Raw genomic sequence first — 21,412 nt, 5'->3', positions numbered from 1 at the left:
AGCATATGATGGTAGTCACGAAGAAGTGCTGCAGAAAGGATGTAGAGCTGTAACATTCTCTCTGCCAATGAGCTACGTGAAATAAAATGAAAAAGAAGAAGAACAATAAGAACCTAGTGCCAAAATCCAGCACAAAGCCGGATCATCGGCTACAAGTTGTGTACGTTGGGTGGGCCAGAAGAAATAGGTCAATGGAAGGAGTATATCATATCACAGATGGGGCTATTGAAAAAAGGAACGGAATTAGATGTCGGAAAGAAGACCAATAGAGGTAAGGAAGGACGTGATATTATGGAGGGAAAAATACGATGACTCTCGGAGAAAGTCTGCAAGAAGGGGGGGACGTTGGAGGTGAGACAAAAATGGAAATGCAATACGTCGCTGTAGTGTGTAAAGTGGACAATCAAGGAAAATATGGCGTACAGAAAGAATGGTATTGCAACGAGTACAAAGGGGAGGGCGATCACCAGACATCAAATAAGAGTGGGCAAGTCGTGTATGACCGATTCTGAGGCGAGCTAACGCCGTCTCCCACCTTCTATTACGGTGGCAAGGGGTCAACCAATGAGAAATAAACGGTTTAACAACACGTAGTTTGTTATTAGTGATAGAGTCCCAACAAGATTGCCACCGGTGCTGAAGGAAGGATGACAGAGCAGGAAGAAGGTCAGAGACTGGAATGAGGAAGGGAGGAGAGACATCCCTGCTAACTGCCATGCGAGCCAACTGATCAGCACGTTCATTGCCTGCGATGCCCACATGTCCTGGGACCCAACAGAACTGGACTGTTTTACGACGGGAGGAGATACGGAACAACCATTCCAAGATACGAAGAACCAGAGGGTGAGAAGCCGAAGGTGACTGAAGAAGGGATAGAGCACTATATGAATCAGAGAATATCACAAATGAGGAAGAAGAGGCATGACAAATATACCGCAACGCAAACAAGAGGGCATATAATTCTGCTGTTAGAACACTTGCATAGGTAGGAAGGCTAAAATGATAATGAGTGTCAGGAAAGAGTATCGCAATTCCAACGCCAGCAGGAGTGTTTGAACCATCAGTGTATATAGGGACTGCAGAGGAATGTTGGGAGAGATGGTCTGAAAACCGAGAACGAAGAATGAAAGGAGGAGAATTGGACTTGGAATAAGGGAAAATGGAAGAACAAATGTGGGGTCGAGGAAGTAACCACGGAGGAAAAAGACAAGTGCGGAAAGGAAAAACATTACTAACAGTAAGAGAGGAGCGCGAGAGAAGAGTACGGGTTCGAACTTCAAATGGTGGCTTGGTCCTAGGAGTGGAAAATATGCCTGGGTCAGGACTGGGAGGAAGTAGAGAAGGGCTATGAGGAAAACAGTGCAACTTAGCATAGGTACGAAGAGAAAGAAGAGCGCGATGACGGAAGAATAAAATGAAAAAGGCTAAAATCTAGACCAAGTTATAAGAAAAACAGTATAGGGTCACACTGTATGGCTATTATTATCATATGTAATTCTCATGCCAATCAGTATTACAGGGGGTAATAAAAACAAGGTCATTATTTATTTGTAGACAGTATCAGGTAAGCACAAAATATTGATATGGTTTCAGTATTATCATCATCATCATCATCAATCATCATCAGTCATCATCATTACCGTCATCGTCGCCATCGTCGTCATCATCACCACCACCACCGTCGTCATCGTCATCGCTATCATCGTCATCATCGTCACTACTACTGCTGCTGCTACTACTACTACTGCTATCCAATTATTTGCATGCACCGTATCATTTGTATTAATTACCCTAGTTCAAATTTTTTAATCAAACAAGCTCATTTTGGTGACCATGTTCTATTTGCTTCTTTATTTCTATCAATCAATCTAGCTAGCTAGCTAGCCAGCTATCTATCTACATAGAAAGATAGACAGATGGAGAGATATACTGTAGATATACTGGGTGTCAAACATTAAAAAATGAACTTTAGGGACGCCCTGTATATGAAGCCAGAACGGAAACCACTGCTTCATGCCAAGGAACACTACAGAGGTGTTTCTAGATCTCCTTGTGTCCGAAATATCACTGACGGCTAAGCCTGGAGTGGCTGCTGCTTGGCAAGGATGGAGAGGTTGGAGAGGGAGCAGGAGATGAGGAAGGAGAGAGTAGAGGGTGTGGAGAGAGTCTGTCTTGGCCAGCACCACACGAGCGCCCCACACCAGCCATACCAGCCATACTTAGGATGCGTTTCACCACCTGTAATTATAAAGAAAAGCATCGTCATCGTAATACTAAGTATGCCAAATAATTAGCTGAAGAAGTGTCAACGAAGAATCCTATGACTGACGAGCGAATGCTAAGATGTAATATGCAAAATAAATCAGTAAAAAAGAAGCGTTAACGAAGCCTCCTACACCACTTATCAAATTTTGCCGTCTTGGCGACATATTTGTGGTTGGACTGACGTGTGAGGGTAACCATGAGAGGAAGCAAGTAAGAAGGCAAGATCGCACCAAGAAAGTCACTGAAGTTCTTGCGTTGGAGGAAGGAGCGGGAATTTACTAGGTCTCGCATTTGCACTAGGAAATCAATCAGTCAATTAATCAACCAACCAATCAATCAGTTAATCAATCAATCAATCAACCAACCAACCAACCAGTCAATGATCAATCACTTAGTCAATCAGTGAATCAATCCAAGAACAAAGGATATCAGTATTAAGCCAAATTACAGTTAAAATGCTATAGAAACCACAACATCAGAGTAGAGGGTAGAGCGAATAGAGTAAAGAGTAGAGAGTATTGTGAAGAGTAAGGTAAAGAGGTAAGGAAAAGAATGAAGTGAAGAGAGTAAAACAAGGAGTAAAGTGAAGAGTAAAGAGTATAGAGTAGAAGCATAAAGAGTCGAGACAGTGAAGAGAGTAAGGGAAATAAAGTAAAGAGAGGAAGGTAATGACTAGGATAAAGAAAGTTCGCTAAAGAGTAAAGTGAAGAGTAGTATGTAAAGTGATCAGAGTATAGTGGAGAGTAGAAAGAGAAAAATGACGAGCGGAAAGACAGCCAATGAAAGAGCAAGGCATATAACTATTAAAGCAAGTTAGAGTAAAAATACCATAGAAAGCACCACCTAAGCCTGGTTATAGACAGCCAGGTCGACTATAGCCTCAGCATGTGGGTTGTGTAGGTGTCCTGAAGTGATGATATACTCAGAGAACAGGGCAGGAAGAGGTTAAGAGAGTCCATTAGTGATCTGGACTGGTAAGGCGATCATCAAGAATTGTTACCGTGGCCCGATGTGCAGTTAGTTAGCAGACATGGCGAATTGGAATAAATCATCATCATCATCATCAATCATCATCATCAATCATCATCATCAATCATCATCAATCAATCATCAATCATCATCATCATCATAACAATAATAATCATTGTAGTAATAACAGTAATAACCGAATAAATAATAATAATAATAATAATAATAATAATAATAAATAGTAATAATAATGATAAATGAATAATAATGCTAGTCACGGTAAAGTGCAATGGAAGGCGTGCAGGGCCGTAGTATCGTCTTAGTTGTGTCATTAAGGTGCTGGAAATAACCTGCAAAAGGTCGAAAATTTCCACCAATACTCTCGTCTGTTAACGAGACTCCCTAAGTCCTATTCCTTAGCGATTTATTTTTGGACATGGCTAGTTAATATCCTTTTGTACGTTATTTTTTCAATGTATGGACACATTGGAAGGATTTGGGTAACATCCAAGAGGATCGCAAGGTGAACTAAACAAAAGTCGCTCTGGAGAAGGTGTAAGGGGAGCTTCCTTAAAATAAGACAATATCGGCCTAAATGAAGTAACTATGGAGCCACAATAACAACAGCAAGAAAATCATCATTCCTCATCTCTCCCTCATTCCTCATCTCTCCCTCCTGTGTGGGTGGAATGTGCTAGCGCGCATGCACGCACGCATGCGCACGCATGCGCACGCACGCACACGCACACGCGAGCACACGCGCGCGCACACACACGCACAGAGAGAGAGAGAGAGAGAGAGAGAGAGAGAGAGAGAGAGAGAGAGAATTATCTTCTATTATTCCCACTACCACGGACGGTTTTACTCTGCTTAGGGAAATCCTCTGGTTAATAAACCCTCCCTATTTCAAAAGTCTATTCAGATAGCAATAAATCGTCTGCAGATACGAAGAATATAATAATACAGGTCATGGGGGTGAAGGGATTAGCAGGTAGGGAAGTTTGTATGGCAGTGATAATATTTATGAACGGAAAGGCATAAGATGACTGACTGACTGAATTAATTAATGTATGTGAGTATGCATATGTGTATGTGCACATGTATCCATATTTTTGTGTGTGTCCGTGTGTATTTATGTGCAACGCAAACGTGTATTCATGTGTATTTGGAGATATTCAGAAATGTATGACTGTGAAGGCATATGAGTGTATGCTTGTGTGCATTTAGGTATGTGTATATATGTATGTAAGTACGCATTGATGTTCATACAAAATCTATATGTATGTATGTTAATGCATGTGTTCATATATGCATTAGTACATGTAGTTACGAACATGTGCGTGTGCATTAATGTGTATGCATCTACGTGTGCATAATGTACGTACATATACCTACATGTACGTACGTACATATGTACTTATAAATGTATGCATTTATATATGTATTAATGCGTGCTCCTAGGTATGTGCGTATGTATGTATGAATGTACTGTACTTATATAGATCCACATATTGATGCATATGTAGGTATATATATGAATGTGGACATGTGTATGTATATAGGAATGTGCATGTGTACGTGTAGTTATGTGTGAAGGTACTTTTGTATATGGACGTTTGAATGTGTGTAGCCTATATTTGCGTGCACGCGTATATTTGTGTATGCATGTATGTTTATACATGTAAGTATTAATGTACATATATGCAAGCATGTCAGTGAGTATGAATGTTTGCATGTTGAGACATGTATGCATGTACATGCTGTTTTCTACAGTACATGAACGAGTATATGTGTGCATCTGTACACGTGCACGTGCGCTAGCCTGTGCGTCAGTGCGCGCAGGCGAAGTTGCGTGCATGATTGTGTGTCAGTGTGTGCGTTTGCAAGTATGTTTTCGTGTGTGTGTGTGTGTGTGTGTGTGTGTGTGTGTGTGTGTGTGTGTGTGTGTGTGTGTGTGTGTGTGTGTGTGTGTGTGTGTGTGTGTGTGTGTGTGTGTGTGTGTGTGTGTGTGTGTGTGTGTGTGTGTGTGTGTAATAATGATCTTTATAAATATATTGAAAAAACTGTGACATACCCTTAAGGAGCACTTACAGCAGACTAAATCCTGGCCCTCCACGACTTACAAGTAACAATTACGTGGTTGTAAGTTGCAGTCTCCAAGAAAGGTGAAGACGGGGAAGATCCGGGGCCATCGATACACTGTCCATTTCATCTTGACTTAAAGCTGCCATTTCATCTTGAAAGCCGAGCTGCAACAAGAGATTAAAACTAGGATATGGCACGAGTCACGAAGAAGTGATATGGGAGAGACGTTGAGCCGTAGTATTACCTTGTTATTTAGTTATACATGGTGCAAAAGGATGACAATATTTACCAAGATAAGGTTGAAGAACTGTAACCAACTCCATCCTTTTGCCAAGCCTTCTAAGTTGATGGTGGTGATTCTTGGTCCTGGCGTTCTGGCAAAGGATAAATCAAGCATCCTAACTAATTTATGAGAAAAGGAAGTATTTTGTCACTGTAGTAGTCAACCAAATGTTTGGCTGGCGTATGAGCGAAAAATATTAATTCAAGCAAAATTATACACAGCTCAAGTTTAGTAGAGTTTATATATACGATATCTTGGGTATGTACATACCTCATGCATGACGTTCGAAGGGTGTACATGACTTGTAGGGGGCTGCAGTTGTTGTAGGGAAGCTGCCGGGTGAGCTGTAGGTCTTGAGGGTAAGCTGCTGGGTGAACTGCAGGTCTTGTGGGTAAACTGCTGGTCTTGCGGATAAGCTCTAGGTTTTGTGGGTAAGCTACAGGTCTTGTGGGTAAGTTCTAGGTCTTATGAAAAGCCCCAGCGGGTCTTATAAAGGAAGTTCCAGGCAGTGTGAAAAGCTCCAGGTCTTGTGAGTAAGTTCCAAGACTTTTGTGGGAAGGTCCAGGTCTTGTGGGTAAGCTGCAGGTCTTCCAAGGTACACTTCTGGTCTTCTAAGCTCCACGTCTTCTTGATGAGCTTCATGTCTAGTGACGAGAGATAATGCTTGATGATGATGCACGTCCAGAGTGAGGCCCAGGGTGACACGTACATCTGTAGAAAATACAGCAGTGATAACGGCTATTCGAAGAGGTGATCCGAGATGGTTAGTGTGATGATTATAGTGTGATGATAGTGAAATGATGGTTTGATGTGACATTGATAGTGTGATGTGACAGTGCCGTTGACAGCGATGTAATGATCAAGTATTGACTGTGATATAGATATGATGTGATGTTGATAGAAATATGTATCCGAGTATGAGACGTTCATCTATTCAGACTGCGTCAGCAACTTCAAGGCATTGGTGATATGTGTTGGGGGAGACTGAGGTGGTGTGGCAGTGTCTGGTATGGCATTGTGTGGTGTGGCCTTGTGTGGCGTGATATTGTTTGGTATGGCGATGTGTGGTGTGGCGATGTGTGGTGTGGCGATGTGTGGTGTGGCAGTGTGTGGTGTGGCAGTGTGTGGTGTGGCAGTGTGTGGTGTGGCAGTGTGTGGCGTGCAAGTGTGTGGCGTGCAAGTGTGTGGCGTGCAAGTGTGTGGCGTGACAGTGCTTGGTTTGGCAGTGTGTGTTGTAGCAGCATGTGGTGCGACTGTGGTGTGACAGTGTGTGGTGTGGTAGTGTGTGGTGTGGTAGTGTGTGGTGTGACTGTGTGCTGTAGCAATATGTGGTGTGACTGTGTGCTGTAGCAATATGTGGTGTGACTGTGTGTGCTGTAGTATTGTGCGGTGTGGTTGTGTGTGGCATGTCATTGTTGCGTGACAGTGTGTGGTGTGGCAGTTTATGGTGTGGCAGTGTTTGGTGTGGCAGTGTGTGGTGTGGCAGCGTGTGGGTGTGCACATGTGTGGTGTGGCAGTGCGTGATGTGGCAATGTATGGTGTGGCAGTGTATGGTGCATGGCAATGTGTGGTGTGTGGCAATGTGTGGTGTGTGGCAATGTGTGGTGTGTGGCAGTGTGTGGTGTGTGGCAGTGTGTGGTGTATGGCTACGTGTAGTGTGGCAGTGTATGGTGTATGGCAGTGTGTGGTGTGACTGTGTGCCGTAGCAATATGTGGTGTGACAGTGTGTGCTGTAGTACTGTGTGGTGTGGTTGTGTGGCTTGTCACTGTGGCGTGACAGTGTGGTGTGGCAGTGTGTGGTGTACTGCAGTGTGTGGTGTGGCAGTGTGTGCTGTAGCAATGTGTGGTGTGGCAATGTGTGGTGTGTCGGTGTGTGGTGTGGCAGTGTGTTCTGTAGCAATGTGTGGTGTGGCAGTGTGTGCTGTGTTAATGTGTGGTGTAGCAGTGTGTGTTGTAGCAATGTGTGGTGTGGCAGTGTGTGCTGTAGCAATGTGTGGTGTGGCAGTGTATGCTGTGTTAATGTGTGGTGTGGCAGTGTGTGCTGTAGCAATGTGTGGTGTGGCAGTGTGTGCTGTAGCAATGTGTGGTGTGGCAGTGTCTGCTGTACGGCAGTGTGTGGTGTGGCAGTGTGTGGTGTGGCAGTGTGTGGTGTGGCAGTGTGCGGTGTGACAGTGTGTGGTGTGGCAGTGTGTGGTGTGGCAGTGTGTTCTGTAGCAATGTGTGGTGTGGCAGTGTGTGCTGTAACAATGTGTGGTGTGGCAGTGTGTGCTGTAGTAATGTGTAGTGTGGCAGTGTGTAGTGTGGCAGTGTGTAGTGTGGCAGTGTGTGCAGTAGTAACGTGTAGTGTGGCAGTGTGTGCAGTAGTAATGTGTAGTGTGGCAGTGTGTGGTGTGGCAGTGTGTGCTGTAACAATGTGTAGTGTGGCAGTGTGTGGTGTGGCAGTGTGTGGTGTGGCAGTGTGTAGTGTGGCAGTGTGTGATGTGGCAGTGTGTAGTGTGGCAGTGTGTGATGTGGCAGTGTGTAGTGTGGCAGTGTGTAGTGTGGCAGTGTGTGGTGTGGCAGTGTGTGCTGTAGTAATGTGTAGTGTGGCAGTGTGTGCTGTAGCAATATGTGCTGTAGTAACGTGTAGTGTGGCAGTGTGTGGTGTGGCAGCGTGTGGTGTGACAGTGTGTGGTGTGACAGTGTGTGGTGTATGGCAGTGTGTGGTGTATGGCAATGTGTGGTGTATGGCAGTGTGTGGTGTATGGCAATGTGTGGTGTATGGCAGTGTGTGGTGTGGCAGCTTGTGGTATATGGCAATGTGTGGTGTGGAAGTGTGAGCTGTAGTTGTGTGTGGTGTGGCAGTGTGTGCTGTTGCAATATGTGGTGTGGCAGTGTGTTCTGTAGCAATGTGTGGTGTGACTGTGTGTTGTAGCAATGTGTGGTGTGGCAGTGTGTGGTGTGTGGTGTGGCAGTGTGTGGTGTGTGATGTGGCAGTGTGTGGTGTGGCAGTGTGTGGTGTGGCAGTGTGTGGTGTGTGGTGTGGCGGTGTGTGGTGTGGCGGTGTGTGGTGTGGCGGTGTGTGGTGTGGCGGTGTGTGGTGTGGCAATGTGTGGTGTGTGGTGTGGCGGTGTGTGGTGTGGCAGTGTGTGGTGTGGCAGTGTGTGGTGTGGCAGTGTGTGATGTGTGGTGTGGCAGTGTGTGGTGTGGGAGTGTGTGGTGTGGGAGTGTGTGGTGTGGGAGTGTGTGTGGCAGTGTGTGATGTGGCAGTGTGTGGTGTGGCCTTGTGGCTCGTCAGTGAGGCGTGACTGTGTGTAATGTGACTGTGGTGTGGCAATGTGTGGTGTGGCAATGTGTGGTGTGGCAGTGTGTGGTGTGGCAGTGTGTGGTGTGGCAGTGTGTGGTGTGGCAGTGTGTGGTGTGGCATGGTGGCTAGCAAAAAAAAAAAAAAAAAAAAAAAAAAGTTTTGGGAAAATTGTAATGAATGATTGGAGAGACAAACAGACAGACAGACAGATAGACTAGATACAGACAGGTAGATACATGGATATAGTTGATAGAGTAATTAATCTTCCCAGCGTGGTGGCCTGAATGATAGAGAAGTTCAGAGAGAATGTTGATGCATATTTGGAGTAGCTTGATAAAAGGGAGAGAGTGTTTGGCAATGGAAGGAATGAAAAGTGAGAGACTGAATAGGAGAGTGTATGTGAATGAGGGTGAGGTGGGGAGGAGCAGGGAGAGGCCAGTGAAATGGTTTGGAAGCTGGGGAGCGTAGTGGTGGTGATGTGGATGTACTGGAAAACATTACAAGTACCTGAGATGGCTCAGTCATGTGGAGAGAATAGAGAATGAAGGACTGACTAGACAAGTTTGTGCGTGAGGTGATGGGGGGAAGAGATAGATAGATAGATAGATAGATAGAGAGAGAGAGAGAGAGAGAGAGAGAGAGAGAGAGAGAGAGAGAGAGAGAGAGAGAGAGAGAGATGCTGATGTGTTGGATGGGGAGGAAAGGAATATGAAAGAGGTATGAGGTGAAGGATTTGGTGGAGAGGTATATGAATATGGATGGTGTGAGTTGGAGGAAGGGCAGACTTATGGTGCAAGACGGATGACATGGAGGAAATTGTTCCTGGCCACACCCTCCGAATAAGGAGTCTGGGTGTAAATGAAAAGAAAGTATAGTTACTGGATGGGAAATAGAGGGACTGAGGGTGTGAAGAAATGAGTGATTTGAATGTTGAGAAGAGGAGGGGAGAGAGATTAGAGAGAGAAGAGAGAGAGACTGGAGATGAGATACTAAACAGATGATCGAGATTAGAGAGAGGAGAGAGAGACTGGAGATGAGATACTAAACAGATGATCGAGATTAGAGAGAGAGACTAGAGACAGATGAGAGAGAGAGAGCTGAGAGAGGACTGACTAATGAGTAATAAGAAGTGTGGTTAAGGAATTTGGAAGAACTCTGAATGCAAAGTGGAGAGAAAGTAAAAAAAATAAATAAAATAAAAAAAACTTATGGAAGAAAGCAAAGAAAATAAGAGAGTGATAGGAAAGGTAGCAAAGAGGTGAAAGATAAATATGGAAAACTAAGTGCTCAGAAAAAGTGATCAGATGGAGAGCAGTATTTTAATAAGCTGGTATCAAAAGCAATAATAATAATAATAATAATAATAATAATAATAATAATAATAATAATAGTGGCAGCATGTCGATCTGGCCCCCAAACTCATCCGTCCCTATATCGTTCTGGTTAGGCTAAGTTAGATTAAACCAGGTTAGGTTGTCAGATAATGTTATGCGAGATTTTAAATTACACTAAGTTAGATTTAGTTAGATTAGGTTAGGTTGGTAGGGGTGAAACGACTGGGGACGGATTAATCTTGTGGCCAGATCAACTAAATAGCTAAGTGGTTGGGGAATGGGTGGGAAAGGGAGAGGCAAAAAGAGTAAGAAGAGGGGCGAGAAGAGAGCCGAGAAGAGAGGCGAGAAGAGAGCCAAGGAGAGAAGCGAGAAGAGAGGCAAGAAGAGAGGCAAGAAGAGAGGCGAGAAGAGAGGCAAGAGGAGAGGTGAGGAGAAAGGCAAGGAGAGAGGCAAGAAGGGAGGTGAGGTGAAAGGCAAGCAGACGGGAAGAAAGGCAAGAAGACAGGCGAGAAGATGCGAAAAGAGCTGCAAGAAGAGAGACGAGCAGAAATGCAAGGAGAAATTTAAAATCAGTGGTATACAAGTTACGTGGAGACACAGACAAATGAGGAAGTGCAGGGGCGTTGTGAAGCTGATGTGGATGCGCTAGAAAGTGTTGAGAGTGGTACCCTGAGGTGCTTTGGTTGTGTGGAAAGAATGAAAAATGTGAGTGACAGCGTATGTGAATTAGGTGCAAGTGGTGAGAGAAAAAGTGGAGGTGGATGCTGAGGTTTAGGTGGAAGGATGGGGTAGAGAAGTATATGGATGAACTTGGTGTGAGTTGGAGGTTGGTAGGCTTGATGACGGAGGACAGGCCGACATGGGTACAGGTTGTTCGTGGTTGCCCCCTCTGGGATGAAGGCGTCTGGCTATAGATGGTTAGACGTCTCATGGTGAACGGGATAAGTCACTCTAGCAGTATCTCTGGAATAAAAATAATAATAAAATAATAATAATAATAATAACAATAATAACAAGTGATGATAATGTTTATTCTATAACAAAACAATACAGTAAAAAATAGTGCTAAGCAATTCATACATTAGGACGGATGCTTAGACGTCTCCTACATCCTGCTACCAAAGGATTTTATTCGGCTTAACAGCTCTTAAAAATGCGCTCTCTGGTCTCTTGAAGTTGTAAATGACCACAGCATGCATTTCCTATGGTATGCAGTCGTTACGATAAGCAATCACTGGTAAGCAGAGCCCCTGTTCTATCTATCTATAGCACGACGCCCTAACCTAGCAAAGGGTGCCCGCAGACAAAACGCCTCCAAGTCGCTCTGTCACCCACCATTTGACTGCCCTCCCCCCAACTCACTTCCCGCTCCCTCATATACCTCTCGACTCCATCCCTCCACCTCAATGTTTAAAAATTTCGTCCATGTAGTGTGAAAGCCGCCACAGTTATCAATACGGTGTCCCTCTCATATACGTCTCAACTTCAACCCCAACTCAATGTGTTTAAAAATTTCGTCCATGTAGTGTGAAAGCCGCCACAGTTATCAATATGGCGTCTCTCTCCAGGACCAGCCCTCATATTAACCCACACATATACCTTTTTTAAACAACAGCCATCTTTAACAAAACTATGCCTTAACATAAAACATCAAAAAGTACGACAAATAGTAGTAAAATAAGTGTAATAACAATAGATAATAAAAATAATAATAATCTCACCCCAGCTCTCCACGAGCGTAGCTTCCCTTTCTCACGTCAGTCAAGCAAAAGAGAGATTTGGGCAGGTTCAGGGGCTCAGAGGATTCTAACCAGGAGGATGAACTTTGCCGTTGAGTATCCGAAGACCTGATATTAACTTGTTCACAGTGATGCCTCCTTTCTCTAGTATATTTGTGCAAGATTTACATAAATTTACAGATATTACCATATAACCAAACCATAAGTGTTCCCTACGTGTCAACAAGTGGGTTGGTGGAGGGTTAGTGTCCCTCCCCGTAAAACATAAAACTCAAAGTCATATGGCCACCCCTTACGGGATTATGGCGTCTGGCAATAGATAGATAGATAGATAGGAGTTCTATTTCTAAATTAAGGGGTTACATATAGCTTTTATTAACCCCTACAATACGAAAGACATCACCTAAACTGCATAAAATCGTCTGGAGGGGAATGAGACGAACCAGGTAGCTTAGGAGGTTCGCGGACTTCGAAGCAGGAAGAGGATGTTTTGCAATGGAGAATTTGAAGAGGTGATACTTCTTTTCAATGATTCTTGCTATCTCCAGTTTAATTTTCTATAGATCAGGAGTGAGATTTCGATCTCACGGGGGGGGGGGGGAGTAGATATAGCCTTCATTAACTCCTACGGTATGAGGGACCTTCACAAAACTGAATAAAAACGTCTAGATTATGAACTCAATGAGGCAGTGTCAAACAGCAGGTACTAACATTCTCAGGGTCACGTCTCTTCTGTGATTTTATTCCAGTTTACACCAGACATAACTCAGTTTAAATTGAGTCACAGGAGCCTGGGAACATAAATATTATCATTAACCCTCTTATGATCGGGACAGCTCCAGTATTTTGTTTCTAGACTTTCCTGCTAAAACAAGTATTTTTTTTTTATTATTATTATTATTATTATTATTATTTAGTGGTAGGTGGGGCGCTCACCATCCACTCATTCGATGTAGTGCTGCTTTGGATGTTTGCCCTTTCCTCTCTTCCTTCCTCTTCTTTCCTTCATTCTTCCCTCTTCCTTCAGCCTACTGGTGACTTTACACTCCCTCCTCTGTTTTTCTTTCCTTCATTCTTTCCTCTTCCTTCCGTCTACGGGTGACTACACTGAGTGATAAATTGTTTCCTGAATGGCGCCTGGTGGTTTAGTGGGTAATCAAGGTGCTCCAGTCAGACTGAGCCTGTGTAGGTTTATACCCAGGGAATGGTTGGGGTTTATTGCTCACCCATTGCCATTCAGGGAAGAATGAGGCTGGTCATTCTTCAATGTCAGGACCAACTTGCCTAGCCCCGGGCTCCTACGCTCATCATGGGGCAACATAGGATTGGATGATGGACGGATGGATTATTATTATTATTATATGAGAGGGGTGTGTGAACTGGGAACAGGGCAGTGAAATGGCGTGAGACAGGGTGACGTGGAGATGATTTGTTTGTCGCCACCCCGTATGGGCTTAAGGCGTCTGACCATAGATAGATAGATAGATTATTATTATTATTATTATTATTATTATTATTATTGTTGTTGTTGTTGTTGTTGTTGCTGTTGATATTATTATTCGTCACGATATCGACAGAGTTTGCATGTCACACATAAAGAGGATATTTAGGCTTATTGTGCAAAATAAATTGCTATGGAAATGGTGTTATAAAATTTTCAAACCCACCTAGCAGTACGACTCCAACCTCACAGTGGCGAAGGGAAGTAGCCTAGTCAAAGTGGTGTAGGAAGCTTCGTAGTGTATCTTCCTTAGCGATTCATTCTGTAAAATACATCTCAGTATCCTCTTGTTTATTGCTAATACTAAATGTGACGATATTGACGATTCTAATGTATAAGATAACATTAAGCCGTAATATTCAAAATAAATCAATGAGCAAGATGTGCTACGAAGCCTCCACGATAAATAACACTGAAATAAAGCCGTAAAATTTAAAACAAATAGCTGAGGAAGATGTGCAACACGAAGCCTACTATATCTCTGTCCCCCGTGTTCTGCACGCTCGTGGGTGGTTGGACTGGCAGCTAGCGATCCAAGGCTCCTATGACTCACTCTTAGCTGGATATAATCGTCTGACGTTAGGTAGAATAAAAAATACTAGAGTTTTCCCGACCGTCAGAGGGTTAAATGTGGCAGAATTAACACGCTCGGGATCCAATACTCACCCAGCCGAAAAAAAACCCATCTGACTTTAGTTGGCGTGAAATACGAGAGTTGGCCCGACCATGAGCGAGTTAATGGTGATAATACAGTATATGCTCTTAGGCTCCTATGTTCACTCTTAGCTGAATAAAACCGCTTGATGATGACGATGATGATGATAAGAGCGCAGATGCACTGCAGAAGGATAGTAGGCAGGGGAGCTAGGGAGGCAGCAGGATGGGGAGGTGGGGAACAGGCAGGGGAAGGAGACATGGGGGGAACGCAGCAGGAAGAGGGGTCGGCAAAAGGAAGGGAGAAAGGCAACAGACAGAGGAGGGAGGTAGCAGATTGGGGAGAAGAGCAGCAGGGAGGAGAAAGAGACAGTCAGCAGGGGAGGGCCGTAGCAGGAAGGTAAGGGAGGTAGCGGATCCGGGAGGGAGACAGAGAAGGGGGAGGGCAGCAGGCAGGAGAGGGGGGGCAGCTGGCAGGGGAGACAGGCATCACGTAGGGGAGGGAGGTCGTAGATAGGGCTGGGAGACAGAGGAAGGAAGCAGCAGGCAGGAGAGGGGGGGGGGGCAGCTGGCAGGGGAAAGGAGCATCAATCAGGGGAGGGAGGCAGGGGAGGGTCATCAAGCAAGGAGGGAGGCAGCAGGCAAGGGAGGGAGAGAGCAGACAGGGGAGGGGAAGAGCAAGAAGGGGAGTGAGTTGGAAGGAAGGGGACGGTGGTGGCAGGAAGGGGAAGGGGGGCAGCAAGCAGGGAGGGGAACAGCCAGTAGAGGAGGGAGATAGAAGTGAGGACAGCAGGCAGGAGAGGAGGCCAGCAGACGGGGGTGAATGACACTAGGTAGAGAAGGGACTTGCCTGCCAAACTTTCAGTCTCCCTGCACGATTGAAATTTAGGCAGGCAGGAAGAATGGCAGACAGGCAGGTAGCAGGTAGGCAGACAGGCAGGCACCTTGGCAGGTAGGTAGACACTCTGACAGGTAGGAAAACAGGCTGCCAGTTGAGGCGAGACGGCAGATATAATCTGTCTGTGTGTGTGATGACATCAGCCAAAATCTGTCATCTCTCCATCAATCAGAGGCTGTCATTTTCTCCCATTTTTCTCCTCAAATGTCTTATAAATGCTATCTATAGGAGGAATTTTTACTTCCTTGCCAGCGTGCACATTCTCCGGATGAGGTCTGACAAAACTTGCCATCTCTCCACTACTCAGAAGGCAACAACATTTTTTCAATATTTTTTACACTTTAGCCTCACAAACGCAGTCTACGAGTACTGTATATGAAGAGTTTGTGCTTCTCTGCCTAACTCCCCACCAGCATCCTTGTCTGCCTGCCCACCAGCCTGCCTGCCTTCCTGCCTGCACACATGCCTGCCAAACTGTCTGCTAGTGTACTGGACTGACTGATTATCTGTTTACCTACCTGCCTGTCTGCTTGCCTGTCTGTCCTCCTTCCACCCAGCCTGCTTACCTTCCATCATGTCTAACTGCCTTCCATTCTGCCTGCCTGCCTTCAACCCAGCCTGCCTGCCTTCCAGCCTTGTTCTTTATCTATTTATCTACCTATAGTCAGACATCATTATCCTATAAGGGGTGGCTGTTTGAATTAGTTGCTTTATGGGAAGGGGAACTGACCCTCTACCAACCCACTTATTGACACATAGGGAACATGTATGAGTTGGTTATAAGGTTACCACTCAACACTGTAAATGGTTTCCTGGCTTACATGAAACCATTAGGTTTGTCACTCAATGTATAGCCCCTGAAAAGGAAAGAAGAGCAATAAAAAGCAGCAGGAAAGAGAGGAGGGCAAACACAGAAAAAGAATGATAAGGGTGAAGAAAGAAGTAGGCAGCACTACATTGAATGGGTGGGTGATGGTCTGTCTGCTTGCATTCCAGCCTTGTTAACTTGGACTTATAGTCATTTTGAATACTATGGCTTGTCTAACTTGGTGGAGATTTCCATCCTTTTACAGCGTGTTTCCCATAGCTGTATGAGTGAACAAAGCAATATTATGATTTTAAATTCTTTCTACAGCACTTGTTTATAACTACACTGAATTTCAGTCTTAGTTACCTGCTGCAAATAAGCTTTCGGTATGGTAATTTTAGAGCAAATTAAAGTGGACAGAACAGAAAAGTATGTTCACAGAAGAGCACTTACAAAAGAGAAGGGTGAATATATCTAAAGACAAAATAATATCTAACATGTTTAATGTTAGAACTATGTACACGCAACTTCATTTATAAAACAATTAAGATGGACCAATCATTTAAAAAATCAACTACAGGAATACTTCTTTTGTGTTTGAAAATTATCATATACAGTGTACAAATATATTAACACACAACAGAAATTCCTGCAAGATATGCATTTCATATAGTACATTTAATATCGCAACATTTTTTTTCTATCCTTAATCCCTTCAGTCCGAGAATGTGTTTTTTATTTTATTCTCGCTATCTCCAGACGATTACATTTAGCCTGGGAGGACTTTTCAATGAAAAGGATAAAGAGGATATAGCCTTAATAATCCCCTTCTCTGCTATGGGACTCTCCCGAGCTGAACAAATTCATTTTGTGGTAGTGTGAGTAGAATGAAAAATACATAATCCGAATGAAGGGGTTAATGAGTAATATGATTCGTAACAAATAGTTTTATCCTACCTTTCACAATACACAACAGCTGTAACCTTCACACACATTAAAGCAATTAGTGCAAAGTTATCAAAACAGTGCCTTGCAACCAACAGCTAACATGAAGATGCCCACCACACCAATGGACCAGGATCAGGGTGGGAAAGTTCAACTAATAAAAAGGACTCTGCAAGAACCATCAGAGGCAGCAGCTAAACATGTGGGATAAAATGTGGACCAGATGTTCTGTGTCTTCATTTTGGGACCTCTGTGATTTGGGTCTTCATAAAACCAGCCAAGGAATGATATCGATATGCAATCTCATGCACTAGAGCAATTTAATGTGAGCCAGATGCTATGTGTCTATTTTGTGATTCCACAACAGGGCTCCCCACAGAACCAGTTAATGAATGATACTGATATGCAGTCTCATGCATAAGAGCAATTCAATGTTTTGAACAAAGTTATATGCACAGAAATCACTAACTGGTGTGCTGATACCCTGTTTTAAGTTTGCTTAATTCTGTTTCTAAGATACCTGTATGTCTGTTAAGTCTGAACAGTTTGATTCTTATGTTTGTATGGGTTTACAGCATGATAAAATTGTGAAATCAGTTAAAAAAAAAAAAAAATCTTTCATCCATTTCACCATTTGCTCTCTCAAATTTACCAGTATGAAATATCTAATTGCTTGATGTAATAATATGAGACAGATAAAAAGGATACTGAATTACCTCCCTCTAATAATGTGAGATGGGAATCAGGAGGGAGTCTAAAGTGCCAATTCTGTGGTCTTACAAGAAAAAGGTGCTATGAGAAGATACATCAAACATTCATTTCATAATATAGAGTCTTGTAGTTTGTACTCAACTTACAAATGACCATAGGACTGATCTAGTCCACAGTAGATTTTTCTTAATCTACCATCAAAACTTTCATATACTTTATATCAGTCTTAAAGTTAAAGGATATCTACACATGAACATCAGCTGTGTGGCTCATAGCCTGCTATGAACTTACAAAAATTAATATGAATCTACAGAATTGTGAGAACTTTCAATTCGAGTGCCGTTTGCCCTGAGCCAACACTAACACAACGCAGAAGAAACTGATTCCCAGATCAGAGTTTCTAGCATTCAATGTGTGCACAGTCATCATCCCTGAAAAGCTATACAGGAAGAAACAGCACATATAAATGCTTCAATTTAGGGTTGCATTACTGCTCAACAGCTCTGAAACACAATACTATATACCTTAGGATTTATCTACAACACCACTCTGCCACTCTTAGCACCGCAGCTCCAACACTGTACAGGTATTATTCTTTTTGATTACTTAATGTCACCCACATCTGACTGAGATGGTTGTTGAGGTGGAAATATCCCGGCTATGGACATACTGGAGGGACTTTTAACTTCTAATTCTCGACAAAGGAGGATGAAGTTTTTGCATTCGGCAATGAATACAAAGAATGGGACCATTCAATGGAGATCGGTTCTTTAGAGGCCAAATAGTTTCTGCTTGGCATAACAAATTTACAGAACAATAATATATCCCATAAAAAATTAGCCAGTGTGATTTTACCCTGGAAGGTTTAGTCTCTGTTAAATAGTGTTCCCCACCTTGAGTGTAAATAGGGTTTCTCACTAGCAATGTCAAAAAAATGACTCTTGACACTGTCTTGATATGTCATAAATTTGAGGCATTACTTAACACTGGATATGAAAACTAAAGCTAGCAATATAAAATTAAAAAATTACTAAACACAATTTTCACTATCTACCTAAGTGGCTTACTGCTATTTTGAACAGTACAGCCTCATATGCTTAATATACTTCAACTCTAAGAAGTTCAAAGTAGCTGAGAAAATAGTAGCACTCAATAAAAACAAATGAATCTCATATAAATGCAACAGGGCATATGATGTTACCAGTTTCAATGGACTGCTCTAAACCTTAATTCCACATACAGTACACGATACTCCACCTCCCTAGGAAACAGGCACAGGACACAGACTGAGACACAGACTGCTTGACACAGCCACACACTGCATATGTGAGGCTCCAGCTTGTGTCTCAGCTCTGACAAAGGGGACAGAGGGGCACATCTTCATTTTGTGTAGAAATATACTAGCGATGAGTCAAGCGCTCCGGGACTCCCATACCATCCATTTGATGTGAAGACTTGCTATTTGTGCTATCATATTAGTGCTATACATGAAAAGAAGCATTGTCAAAGTTTGCATGTTGCAAAGCAAGGTTCTTTAGTATTTGTAGGGCTTAGTATTGTATATCACCTAAATAAAAATTTTCACAGTAAGGAGTAAATACATGAAATTTTGATGAAAAGCCAAAACTATATTATACATTATGTGATGGCAGCAGCGTATAGTGAAAAGCTTGATGAATAACAATACCCTTGCACTACATTGGACGTCTGCAACCACGAATGAACGTGTATGTTAAAACAAGGTAATAAATTGGCCCTTCAGAGTAAAGACAACACTCATTCACCCAGTCATTCATACTAACATTTATGACATATTCTTCACCTTATAGTATTCTATGCACCTTCACTTAACTTACAAAACCTGGATTCTAGTAGGAACACAAACATTCATAACTGTTATTCATTTATAGTACTGTTACCCAACCTACGCTATAGCATTAGGCAAGAGAACCAAATGCTATTCTCTGAAGTGCCAACCTATTGCTGCCTATGAGAAGTATTGTATAATGTTATATTTCATGGTTGTACAGCACTCCTTTAAAAGTACTGTATACTGTAAAATGGTTTAGTTGTCTTAAAATAATGAATCAATACAGAATGAAATGTATAGGTATATATTTCTATCATTGTAGAGGTATTGCAAAAGAATAGAGATCACAGTCATAATTTTGAGACTTTACATGATATAATTCTTCTTTATAATTCCCTAAAACTCACACATACCATTCTTTAACATCCTTACTTTGCTTCTTAACAGGTCTGCGGTCACCAGGCTTGACGGTTCCATTTCCTTGTCCATTAATCATGGGTGTCTGCAGTGTAGGCATCCCCTCATAACTCTTGCTTTCATCCACTTTGTATTGTGCATCTTGCCGACCCTTGATCTTGAGAACCAAAAGGATGATAAGTATGACAATGATGAGAGCACCAGCAATAATGCTGATGATTAAAGCCACACTGCCAGCTGCTTCACTATGGATGCGGTCATGAGAGTTGTCCTTCTTGATTACATCATCGTTGGTGCTAACATCGTTGTTGTTGAAGACATCAGGGTAGAAGTCTGGGTAGTCATACTCTGGGGGCGGTGGTGGCTGAGGCAGGGATGGAGGTGGTGTGGGTGGAGAGTAGGTTGTGGTGGTGGGGTGATAAGGAGTACGAGGTGGAACTGAAGTGGTGGTATCAGTAGGAGTGCTGGTTGGTGGTGCGTGGTCAGGTCGAGAGGGGGTGGTTGGGCCAGATCCGGGGTCCTTCCTTCGTCCGCCATTGATGGTTGGGTCATGCTCCTCCGAATGGATGACATCTGGGGCAAGCATGGGGTGATGGGTTGGATTGAATTCAAGGTCCGTGTCATCACCTACGAGAGGCAGACAGACAGACCTGGTTAATGAAGTTCGCCGTGCATAAGCACGGCAACTTGTATATAAAATATATTATTCCACTTTCTCGTCAGGATTATAAATGGTTCTGACCATCATTATTACTATGACACGTTATAAATGATGAAAAACCTTATCTTAATATACTCCAAGTAGATGCACAATGGGCCCTTGGTTAATGTGGCATTTTTTGTGTGTTTTTCATTAGTGCAGGATGTAAAAATGTGTATCTCCCTCCATAAATGTTTCAAGGAACAGCTGTTATATGAAGATGTTTGATGTCAGCTTCAGTAGTGTATAATGTCACTTTAGATGAATGTAGTTGGTTCCTGTGTGTGTGTGTGTGTGTGTGTGTGTGTGTGTGTTGTGAGTACATATTGCATGATGGTGTGTGTGTTACGTCTTCCGGGTATTGTGTTTGATGTATGTTGTATTGTGTGTGTGTCAGGTGTTTTATATTTTGTATGTTGTGTGTATTATATCTTGTGTGTGTTGTGTCTTGTGTATGCTGTATTACGTGGTTGTTGTGTGCTTTTTGTTCTGCATGTTGTGTGTATTTTGTGTACACCATGCTGTGTGAATTGTAGGTGTTGTGTGTGTTAGGTGAGTCTTGGATGTGTTTTGTGTGCTGTGTGAGTCCTGTGTGTGTTTTGTGTATTATGTGAATTTTGTGTGTGTTTTGTGTGCTGTGTGAGTCTTAAGTGTATTTTGTTTGTGTGTGTCTTGTATGTGTTCTGTGTGCTGTGAGAGTCCTGCATGTGTTTTACATGTTGTGTGAATCTTGTGTGTTTTGTGTACTATGTGAGTCTTATGTGTTTTATGTGTTGTGTGAGTCCTCTGTGTGTTTTGTGTACTGTGTGAATCTTGTGTGTGCTTTTTGTGCTGAGTGAGTCTTATGTGTACTTTGTGTGTTGTGTGAGTCTTGTGTGTGTTCTGTGTGTTGTGTCAGTCCTGTATGTATTCTGTGAGTTGTGTGAGTCTTGTGTGTGTTTTGTGTTATGTGATTTGTGTGTGTTTTGTGTGTTGTGTGAGTCTTGTGTGTTGTGTGAGTCTTATGT

At 43.0% G+C, this 21,412-nt stretch overlaps 1 protein-coding gene across 1 annotated transcript in view; it reads right to left on the bottom strand.

Moving 5' to 3' along the window:
- Positions 1–16,308: 16,308 nt before the first annotated feature.
- The window catches only part of Nrx-1 (Neurexin 1), a 207,987-nt gene continuing 202,883 nt past the window's right edge, over positions 16,309–21,412 (bottom strand). Inside the window, exon 27 of the mRNA XM_080278572.1 lies at positions 16,309–20,332. Within this exon, the coding sequence (XP_080134698.1) occupies positions 19,692–20,332 (641 nt within the window). The 3' untranslated portion in view covers positions 16,309–19,691. The remainder of the gene's footprint in view (positions 20,333–21,412) is intronic.

The sequence above is a fragment of the Coenobita brevimanus genome, chromosome 74 (assembly GCF_032717465.1).
Source record: "Coenobita brevimanus isolate Jiangsu-jjx chromosome 74, ASM3271746v2, whole genome shotgun sequence".
Taxonomy (NCBI): domain Eukaryota; kingdom Metazoa; phylum Arthropoda; class Malacostraca; order Decapoda; family Coenobitidae; genus Coenobita; species Coenobita brevimanus.
This window is presented reverse-complemented; position numbering and strand designations above follow the sequence as displayed.